The sequence below is a fragment of the Theropithecus gelada genome, chromosome 19 (genome assembly GCF_003255815.1).
Source record: "Theropithecus gelada isolate Dixy chromosome 19, Tgel_1.0, whole genome shotgun sequence".
Lineage (NCBI taxonomy): Eukaryota > Metazoa > Chordata > Mammalia > Primates > Cercopithecidae > Theropithecus > Theropithecus gelada.
In genome coordinates, this window is record NC_037687.1 from 13117331 (window position 1) to 13128611 (window position 11281).

General features: G+C 48.7%; 1 protein-coding gene across 3 annotated transcripts in view; it reads right to left on the reverse strand.

Moving 5' to 3' along the window:
• Positions 1 to 10291, reverse strand: part of CACNA1A (calcium voltage-gated channel subunit alpha1 A) — a 309344-nt gene extending 299053 nt beyond the window's left edge. For 2 of the 3 annotated variants that reach the window (XM_025366938.1, XM_025366937.1), the window contains exon 1: positions 9766 to 10058. In XM_025366938.1, the coding sequence (XP_025222723.1) occupies positions 9766 to 10058 (293 nt within the window). Of the gene's footprint in view, positions 1 to 9765 lie in introns of all 3 variants that reach the window. The other variant, XM_025366939.1, reaches the window with a different exon arrangement.
• Between the last annotated feature and the right edge of the window lie 990 nt (positions 10292 to 11281).

Below are 11281 nucleotides of genomic sequence, written 5' to 3' on the forward strand. Positions count from 1 at the left end.
CATGGAAGAAGGATTGCTGAGAGGTGGGGAAAATCCTGCTTGGGCCTAGGAATCATGGAATTCTAGTATGGACAATCAATGAGACCTTGTGATTGTGTTCTCCTTGGCTTATATATTGGAGCAACCGTGATTGAGCTGATCTTTCAGAAGAATGGGTTAACAATGTAGACACCAAAAATAACAGAGATCAAGGGAGCTGAGAGACTTGGCAAGGAAGAGCAGAATATTAACACTTATGCAGCACCTACTGTGTGCCACACACTATTCTCAGCACTGGGTCAGAGAAGCCCAAATATGGCCACCCACATAAGTCCATCCATCTATCCACTCTTCCATATATAAACACATGTAGTGATTACTAAGTGTCAGGCACCATTCTAAACATTAGATATATTAAATCATCTAATCCTCCCAGATAGGAGCTATTAGGATCCCCATCGGGACAGACTGCGAAACTGAAGCACAGAACATTTAAGTGACTTGCCCAATGTCACGCAGTCAGTGACTAGCAGAGCTGGGATTTGAACCCTAGCCACCTAGCTTCAGAATCCATACTCTCAACTCAACCATGCTGCTTCTCTACAACCATATCAATTGCCAGTGTCTAAACCACAGGTTCTAACTTTCAGAATACAAGAAGGACCAAGAGCTAACTGGTTGACCCAGCCTCTTAGAGAAAATGATAAGTAAACTGTGAAATGGCTTAGCTCCTGCCATAAATGTTGATGAATCTCAGCTGACTCTAAGTCAAGCTAGATTTCCAAGTACACAGACTAAAATTAACACCTTGAATTCATTCTTTCAAAATAATTGATTCCTTACAGCAGTATTGTTCATAACAGCAAACAAATGAACAATCCCCCACCCCAAATTGGAAACATCCCAAATGCCCATCACCCAGGAAAATGAATGAATAAATTATTTGTATTATCACAGAATGAAATACTATATATCAGAGAAAAGCAAAAGACCGACACTTACGCTCAACAACAGAGACGAATCTTAAAAACATACAGTTGAGGGTGGGGCGCAGTGGCTCATGCCTGTAATCCCAGCACTTTGGGAAGCCAAGGCAGGCAGATCACGTGAGGTCAGGAGTTCAAGACCAGTCTGGCCAATATGGCGAAACCCTGTCTCTACTAAAAATACAAAAATTAGCTGGGCATGGTGGCAGGCGCCTGTAATCCCAGCTACTGGGGAGGCTGAGGCAGGAGAATCACTTGAACCCAGGAGGCAGAGGTAGCAGCAAGCCAAGATCGTGCCATTGCACTCCAGCCTGGGCAACAAGAGCAAAACTCCGTCTCAAGAAATATATATACATATACAGTTGAGTGGGGAAAAAAGAGTGCAAGTCCCAAAAGATGAAAGAGCTCAGAAGCAAGGAAGGTTAAATTTATATTGTTAAAGCTGGGTACGGTGATGCATACCTATAGTTCCAGCTTCTTGGGAGGCTAAGGCAGGAGGATCGCTTGAGCCTAGGAGGTTGAGACTATAGCGAGCCATGATCATGCCACTGCAGTCCAGCCTGGGTGACAGAGTGAGACTCTGACTCTAAATAAATAAATAAATGAATAAATAAATACAATTCATTGAGTTGGCTACTTTACAGGATGATTATACATGCCATGTGCTTTCTGGGTACAGAATCTTTTAATCTTCTTACAATTCCTTGGACACAGGACTACTATCCCCATTTTACAGAGGAAAAGACTGAGGCTCCACAACTGTGAGCTGGAGCTGAGATTTGCAGCCAGGGTGGCCTGTTCCCAAGCTCTATATGCTTCCCCCTCCATCCAATATCACCTTCCCTCCTCTTTTCCTCCTTACAGCCTCCACTCCTTGTGTATTAATCAAACAGACACATTCCTATGCAGACGCCACAGCACGCCACAAACACATTTCATTGCAGTGATGGCCAGCATAGCCCTCCCACCCACACACACCATGCCCATCATTCTCAATAAAGAAGATCATAAAGATCATGGAGATAAAAGAACATGACAGACTCTGGAAGATCAGAATCCATGTAACCCCACTGCAGGCCAAGTTTTAAGTCTGCCCCAAAGTCTCACTGAAGACAAATCCATCCACTTTTATGAAAAGGTAACAACATCCAGACTTCGCCCTCCTTCAAATGCTGCCTGTATGAAAATACTTTAAAAATCAGTTTTAAATTACATATATTTTTTACACATAGGCCTAAAAGGAGAACAGAACTTAACAGCGTGAATATTATTTACTGGCAAGTGGGTGACTAAGTTGGGTTTCCCTCATGACTCCAGACAGGGGACTCCTGAATACTGTTATTTGGGGGCTGGGGGTGGGAGGCTGCTCATTTCTAACTGCAGGTGCAGCCTGAGCAACAGGCACCTTCAAGGAAGCCTCACGGCTGCTCCCAGTCTAAACAGCAGATAAAGCCATGTCTGACCGAAGCGAGATGTCAAAACTTGATCCGGACTTAACTCAGGCATTTCCCTTCATAGCTGGAATCTCTCTTGTATTAGCTGCCTTAAAGACGGCTTCGAAAAGCTGCATTCATTCCAATAAAGAGTCTTGGCTTTTCAGAGGGAATAAGTAACTGACTCTCTCCCTTTCTTGGTCAATGGCACCATCTCTTGCACCACTCTTCTCTCTCAGGTGTTAAGAACTCACCATTAGGGGGATCAGCGTCCCAGTTCGCCCAGGACTGTGAGTTTCCGGAGATGCTAAACCCAGGATAGTCCCAGGCAACCCTGGCTGAAGGGTCACCCCACTCAGCTAAGAACTGAGGCCCAGTGGTTTTTGAAACCCAAGTTGCTGTGCCCACCCATCTGGTTCCCTCGCCAGGAATGTTCCTTGTTTTTCCTATTTTTTTAGGGAGTGAGGAGAAGGAAGACCAAAGTTTGGAAGGGGAGGGGAGGTACCTAAATTCTAACCCAAAAGTTGAGCGAAGTTCTTCTGTCGAGTTTGCAGTGGACACCTGGGGTGGCCATGCTGGGCTGGACTCTCGACCGGCCCCAAAGGAAGAGACAGGGTGTGGAAGAGGTGAAAAGGGAAGCTAATTATATACTTTAAAACTCCCTCACCTTGTCACCCACAGAGGGAGGGAGGGACCAAAGGAGGAAAGAGAATTAATTTTATCTTAGACCCAAGGGAATAGAAAAATGGGTCAAGTGGCCATGAATTTTTTCTTCCTCTGAAAGCTTCCAGAGCGAACGGAGAATGCAAAATGTCCAAAGGTGGCTTTAAAGAGTGCCACACTCAGGTTAATCAATGCACACTGGCCAGTCGTTGGTGGTGGTGGGGGGAGGGGTGGCGCTTCGCTCGCATTCCTACCCAGAAAGCCTCATTTCTAGCCAAAGTTTCCAAAAAAAGAACACTGGAAACAAAATGACTCCCTGGTATTATGGCTCTTGCATTTTGGGGTTTTTCTCTATGCTGGAGACTGTGCTGGCCATGTTTCACGCACGACCCCATTTAATCTCCTGAGAGCCCTCCAAGGGGGATGCTACTAGAAGGAATATCCTCATCATGCATGTCAAGAAACTGAGGCTCTGGTGCCCAAGATAACATGGCTGGTGAATCATATGAACCTAGGCCAGTCTGACCCAGAGTCTGGAGTGTTTTCCCTCTCCTCTCTGCCCTCTTTCAGGGCAGGCACCATCCGGCCCTTTTCTCAGGAGCTGAGCTGGCATTCTCGGAAATGCGTTACTGCACGGCTCTTAGGCTCTGATCATCTCTGGATGGCGTCCACCTTCCCGGCGGTGCTTTTTATTGCTGAGAAAGTGTATGTGTGTGCTTGCTACTGGGGGGGAAACAGGGAGGGGGTAACACAAGCCCTACGCACCCAACAGATGCCTCCCACTCCAAGTCCCCAAAAAAAGACTTCATTCTCAAGGGGCCACTGCATCCAATCTACTCAAGCACTAACATTTCAGAAACCTCCATTGGTCTGACCATCTCATGGACAGTCTCTCAAACCCCTGCACCTAAAACCCACCAAAATCCTAAAACGTTGGCACAAGGGTAGATCAGATGTTGTACGATTTAGTTAATGGATGAAGACAGGCACTTTTTCTCATTCACTCAGCAAACGTTTATGGGGTGCCTGCTTTGTCCCGCACACTGGGGTTGCAGTGGTGAAGAACAGGGTAAAGATCACGGGTCTCACAGCCTCAGAGCTTGACTTTTTCCTGGGGAATGGTAGAACTACCAGGGAGGGGTGGAACCCCATCCAAGAGACCCCCTTCTCTCTCTCTCTCTCTAGTGCAGGCACATAGCTTTGAATGACATCCTTAATCTTTCTTATTTCTCTGACTGGGATTTAACACTACTACTTCCACTCCTTTCCATAGATCCACATCCCTAATCCTAAGCCATCGAGGCCAGATATGCTTTGGAGTTCAGAACCCAGGGCTTTTAGAGGCATCGCAAAGTCGGGAATGTAAAATGGTACAACCACTTAGGAAAACAGTTTGACAGCCTTTTATAAAATTAAACATACACCTACCACACAACTCAGCAATCTCACTCCTGGGTTAATTTACCCAAGAGAAATGAAATGTATGAAATGAAATGTTCCCACTAAAACCCGTACGCCAATGTTTATAGCAGCTCTATTCATAATCATCGAAACTGGAAGCATCCCAATGTCCTTCGGCTGGGAAGCAAACTCTGGTCCATCCATATCATGGAATCCTGCTCAACACCAAAAAGGAAGGCGCTACTGTCACAGGCAACAGCATGAATGAATCTCAAAGTCTGAGTAAAAGAAGCCACACTCAAAAGGCTACATACTGTGAGATTCTATTTCTACGACCTTCGGTAAAAGGCAAAGCTGTAGGGATGAAGAACAGATCAGAGCTTGAAGGGGCTGGGGAAGTGGGGTGCTGACTCAAGCGGGACACTGTGGGGGTTGACAAAACTGTTCCATATCTTGATTTGGGTGGTGGCTACAACTACATCCATTTGTCAAAACTTGCAGACCAGTATGTCAAAAGGGTGAATTTTGCTACAAATAAATTATACCTCAATAAACATTTTTTTTTTTTTTTTTGAGACAGAGTCTCACTCTATTGACCAGGCTGGAGTGCAATGGTGCGATCTTGGCTCACTGCAACCTCTGCCTCCCAGGTTCAAGCGATTCTCCTGCCTCAGCCTCCTGAGTAGCTGGGATTATAGACGCACACCACCACGCCTGGCTAATTTTTATATTTTTAGTAGAGACAGGGTTTCACCATGTTGGCCAGGCTGGTCTCAAACTCCTGACGTCCTGATCCACTGGCCTCAGCCTCCCAAAGGGCTGGGATTATAGGCGTGAACCATCAGACCTGGCCCCTATAAACCTGATTTTTAAGGAAAAGAAAAATGATAACAAAATGTCTCTATGATCTAACCTGGATACTCCAACCCTAGCCCATGAACTTGCTGCATGGGGAATCCTAGAAGCTAAGTTAGAAAAGTGGAATCCCAGACCCCACCCAAACCCTGCTGGACCAGAAACATCCTGTTAACAAGACGATCTCCATGCATCCGAAAGTTTGACAGGACTATAATGCAGACCTAACAGTCAGGAGCTGAAGCAGCACCTCATCATCAAGCACATCTAACATTTCTCCTGCAAAACATACTCAAATGCACACCCAGTGGAATGAATGAAAACTGTAAATTAAGACTTCAAACTGAAGTCAGTTCAGGTTAGGTTTTATCTCTCTATGAGTTTGTCTTTTGGTTTTTGGAGCTTTTTGGATTGGAGAATTGTGGATGAGAAATTGCACCCTTTTTGAAAATCTCCCAGTGGAAAAACCATGCTAAATTTTACTTTGCAGAATTTTGCTCCTCTGGAAATACCAGCCAAGCCGGTCTAGTGCAAGGATCATGCAAGTGACACCATCCTGCCCTCTACAACAGTACCTTCTAGAACATTCTATCTCTCAGGACAGACCAAGAGTCTGATAACCTGCTCCCATGTATCCCAGCACTTCTCATGCAGAAAGTTTCTCTTTAGAGAGCTTTTCTTAAAAAAAAAAAAAAAAAGAGAGAGAAAGAGGAGTGCCAATCAGCCAATGTCCACAGACGTCAAAGTGATGTCACCTGATGTCAATGTGACTTCAGGTGTCTTGTTAAGATCTCCGCAAACCGGATGAAAAGCTGGAATTCTACGTGTAATTCAGGAGACTGTGCGTGATAAAACACAGACCTGCTTCCAGTGTTCCTGCAATGGCCTGAGTTTCTACATCATATTCAGTGGCAGACTTGGTGGCACAGGGAGGGCTGGAAAGATGACATTCACCTTGGCACCTGGTAGAAGGAGTGAGCGGCATTAAGTGCGGAGGGAACTCTAGGAAGGTTGACAGATGCTCCTTTTTGAGCTGACAGATCTGAGCTCTTCACCAATCATCAGAGACCCTCATGGCCCTATTTGAATCACAATTCCAATCAATGAACACATGAAACCAAGGTATGTGGTCAAGACGGCTTGCTGCCTGGCATGAGAAAAACACAGTAACGTAAATCTGAACATCAAAGACTTCCATTTGAGTTTTCTCACTTAGGAAAAGGGGAAAAATGAAATAAATGAGGATTCTTAATTCTCATTGATGGCTTCAAGTTTGACCCACTGAGGGATGAAAGAGGATGCAATCATAGTGACAAATTGCCCTGAGTGTGGAGAAAGCAAGATTGCATCCTTCACCAGTGTACCATGCCGGAATTTGCATTCGGAAGTACCACTCTTAGGCCCTGTGAGCATATAGCCAAGTTCGTGGATCATTCACTCACTTCTCTTCCACAAGACAGGGAGGAACCTGCTTTCCACATCGACCTGCAACCCTTAGTCAACACCATTTCCAAATACGCATCCCACGACACACGCATCAAAAAGTAGCAGGGATGATTTCACTCCTATCCAAGAGAACTGTGGAAAAAAAATAATAAAAGACACAAGAATGCTCCCAATGACACAAACAGAAAAGACACAAATGCCCATCAACAGTAGAATGGATAGACTGTGGCAGAGTCACACACACAGATGTGAGCAAAAGAAGACAGCGGCAAAAGAATGTACTGTGTGACTCCATTTACATCATGTTTCAAACACGCAAAATGAATCTTAGAAGTCAGGTGAGCAGTACCCTTGTTGGGGAAGCGACTAGGAGGTGGTATGGGGAAGGGGACTTCCAGGGCACTGATCAGGACCTGGCTGCTGGATGCGTGGGTGTGTTCATTTTGTAAAAATCTATGAATCTGAATATATGTACTTGCCTGTACGTATATTACTTTATTCTGGAAGTTCAGAATAAGTACCTACACACATTTTTTTTTTTCACTCTCAGGATATGCTTAAACGTCTTTTTTCATGGTAGAAATATCTGGATAAAAAAGTAAAATGTTCTGCCCTGGTATTGTGACTCTGACATTCCACGTGGTGTTTCTCTTTACACTGGCCTGAATTCTTTTATTCACTACCTCCCCCTCCAGGTCTCTGTCCATCCCCTCTCATCTCCAATCCTCCCACCCACCCCGCCACCGCCCTCCGCTCCATCCAGGACAGAGAAAGCTCAGTCCTGGACGCCCCAGCTCGATGACAGATTGTGGGGTGGGCAGTTTTCCCTTCCAGAGTAGGGCTGTATAATGTGTTTGTTACCTCGGGCCAAACAGAACAAAAACAGTGTGCAGAGAACAAAATGCACAAACTCATCATAAGAGCAAGAAAGCCCTGGGCGAGCTGGCCAAAGAATAGATGAAGCGGCAAGCAAAACTCGCAATTCACCTGCCTCCCTCTCCCACGATTCCCCCTTCCGAGGGGCCGCTGCAATCCCCTTCTCCCCCTACAGCCCTCCAATCTGCAGGATTCAGGCTGGACAGAGGTAAGCTGAGGACACAGCAGAAGGGCTCCCCACCTCCTTCCTTTCCTCTTAGAAGTCTCCAAATCCAGGCTCCAGAAGGCGATCTAAAGCCATTTTCAATGAGGAAACCTGTGAGCCGAGCAAACCCCTCTCACACCTGCAGCTAACTGGGTGTGCATGCATGAATACCCTGCCCTCCTGCAAGGCACTCCCACCCCTCACTCTGTTGATGGCCAGAGCAATCACACCACCCCTGAGCACTTCAGTGGGCCTGGGATGGGGAGGAATTGCCAATCTTAAGAACCAGGCTCTTCAACCAGGCTGAAACTTAGGAAGCAAAGACCTGGCCCCTGCCTTGGGCACCAACGGAGATGGCATCGTAGTTAGAGGTATGCTTCCCTCAAAAGCGCCTCTGTTGAACTTCTTAATTTTCCCCACCCTCAAAGTAGACCACTCACACACTCCAAAACCTCAGTGCCCTCTGTTGCAATCCCAGCACCCAGGGTCCAAGAGCCAGGCTCAAATTTGAACTCCCCTGAAGTGAGTCCCCCCACCACCCGCCATGCTCCTTAAACAGCAACCCCCGGGGACCACACAGGGCCCAGCCCCGTTGAGTCCCTAACTGCAAAAACACACACAAAAGGGATGGGGGACTCATCCCTGAGCCCCAGGGATCCATTCAGCCCGTTCATTTTTACACGGAGGGCAGTGGGTTGGAACCGAACGGAGAAGCGGCACATCTGGGCATGGCATGGTGGCCAGCGAGCCTGGGCAGCAGGGTGTGTCCCCCCTCCTGGAATCTGGGTCATGCTTAGATAACTGCTAGAAAGCCCGACTAATTACCCACCCTTGCCTGCCTACATCTCAATAGATGTTAAGCCCTCCTCAAGGTTTATTTCAAGCAGGCAGGGATTTAAAGAAACACAGAAGATCTGCATTTTGATAGCATCTCCACAGACGAAAATATGGACTTCACCTTTTTCCTCTGGATCTTTGATTTAAAAAAAAAAAAAAATTTAAAGGCATTTACCTACCTAAGATGTCCACATGGGTGTTGATTCTCCTGGTGTTCCCTCTCGGCTACTTGGGGTAGGAAAAGCTGGACATGGTGGTCTAGAATGGACCCACCACCTCATTTGCTCTTGCTCTGTCTTTCTTATTGAAAGTGTCCAGACCAGGTCTCCCCAGGCCAGGAGCCCAGATAAAGCAAATGGGCTCTCTTTCTCTACACCCCCAAAGATGATGAGCTTCCCCAATCAGCTGTTAAAGGCAATGGGACCTACACACGAGGGAGACATAAGCGGCCCCCAGCCCATCACTACCCGCTCCAGATCGGACCAGCGGCCCACCCTGGGGTATTCACTCCGGCCAGCGCTGGCTTCTCAGTGTGAAGGCCACATGGACTCCCTCTTGCTCTTAGCCCTGGGAGCCCCCAAGCGCCCTGCCCTAAAAGTGCGGCGGCCCCCACCTTGGGGAAAGCAGGAGCGGAGAGGCTGTCCAGCTTCCCCTGCGTGGACTCCAGTGAGGGACGGCCAAGAAAACCCAACCAAGGCCCCCATAGTTCCCCTGCCCTGGCCAGAAGCGCCCAGGCCCGAGCCCGCTCCAAGCTCATTCCGTAGAACTCCGAACCCTCCGGACCTGGCTCGAAAGGCCCCTGCACGACCCCAGGCCCCAGATCTCATTCCAGAGTCGGTCCACTCTCCGCTGCCCCCCGCGAGTCCCCCACAAACCCATTCCCAAGCCTCCAGGATAGCTCAACCCAGCTCGAGGTGGAAAGATTCTTTCACACTCCTCCCGGGGCCCCCTCTCCCAGCCCCTGGAAGACCCCCTCCTCCTCCCCACCTCCCATCAACCCCCGGGTCTCTCTCAGCCTGGAAGAGGGGAGGCGGAGGGAGGAGGGGGAGGCGCAGCCGCTGCCGGGGTTCGGGCAAAAGGATATGGCCATTCGGTGATCTTTTTGGCGTATTTTCTCACCACGTTGTCTTCGCTGAAGAGGAAGAGAGACCGGTTAACCGTGAGGCAGTTCTGTCGGACGGGGATGGGGTTGTAGAGTGCCATGGTCCGCGCTCTCTGCGCCATTGACTGCTTGTACATCCTTTGCGCCCCGGGCTGCCCGCCCTGCCGGCTGCCCCCGGCTCCTCGCCCGCCTCCGGCGCCCACGACCACCCCGGCGGCTGCCCCGGAGCCTCCTCCCCCGTAGCGGGCCGGCATCTCGTCTCCGAAGCGGGCCATTCTGCAAAGAGCAAAGGGCTCCGGGTTACGCTGCGGCGAACGATGCGGAAGACGCCGCCGCCGCCGCCGCCGCTGATGCTGAGGCTGCCGGGGCTGGGAGCGCGGCGGCTGGAGCTACGACTGCGGAGACGCTCCACGGCCCAGCCCATCGGGCGGCGGCGGCTCGGCGCCTCGGGTCGGGGGCTCAGAAGGCGGCTGCCCGGGCCGAGCCGGGGATAGCAGCTCGGGACATCTTCCTGGCTGACCCCGGAGAAGGAGGGGCGGGAGGAGGGTGCGGGGGCGGGGCGCGGGGGCCCGGGGAGGAGGGGGGAGGGGAGAGAGAAGCGAGGCAAAAAATAACCGAGGAAGGAATCCAGGCAATCCCCAGTCCACCCACTCCGGAAAAAAAAAAAAAAAAAAAAAAAAGACAGTTAAAAAAAAAAAAACACCCAAAGCACACCCCCTTTAAGAAGCGAACGGTTTGCAAAGGACGCCCCCCCGGGACGCAGTGGAAGCTTCAAATTCCTCCGAGGTCCAGGTTAGGCTGGCATCTTGCAAAAGGAGTGCGCTCGGCCCATTAAAAAAAATATATATATATTTATTTATTTAAAAATAAAGAAAGAAAAAACCCAGGTCTTTGCTGGGTGGGGAGGGCAGCAAAAAAAAAAAAAAAAAAAAAAAAAAATTTAACTCCCCTTCTGTTTTGCTGGAGTTCCTAGACCTTAAAAATGCTGAAAGATCGGTAGCTCCAAAAATAAAATAAAATAAAAATAAAGAAGATGAAAGGGAAGGGTAAGAGGGGAGAGGGGGAGTAAGACGCTCCAGAGGATTCCTAAGGAGTCTTCACACCGCAGGGTCCAGGTTTAAGGAAAAAAAAAAAAAAATTCTTCCTGAATCACCAGCGGCTGCCTCTTCTGCTCCCGGAGGAAGTGTATGTGTGTGTGTGTGCGCGCACAGCGTTTCGCTCAATGGTGCCTCATCTTGGGGTTAAATTGCAGCAGTGAAATCCTGAAAATTCCCAACAGGGGGAAAAGAGAGAGAGAGAGAGAGGTATGCGCCCTCCGCTTAGCCACTCAATCGCTGCCCCTGGATGCTGCAATGCCCCTCCACCCTCCAAATCCCTCCACCTCCTCCTTCTCTAGGTTTTGCTAAAATAAGACTGGTGTGGAGGGTTGCGGGTAGAAGAAGGTAAAGAGGAAAGAAAAAAAAAATGGGCGCAAAGGTCTGAACCACTGGCCAGCAAG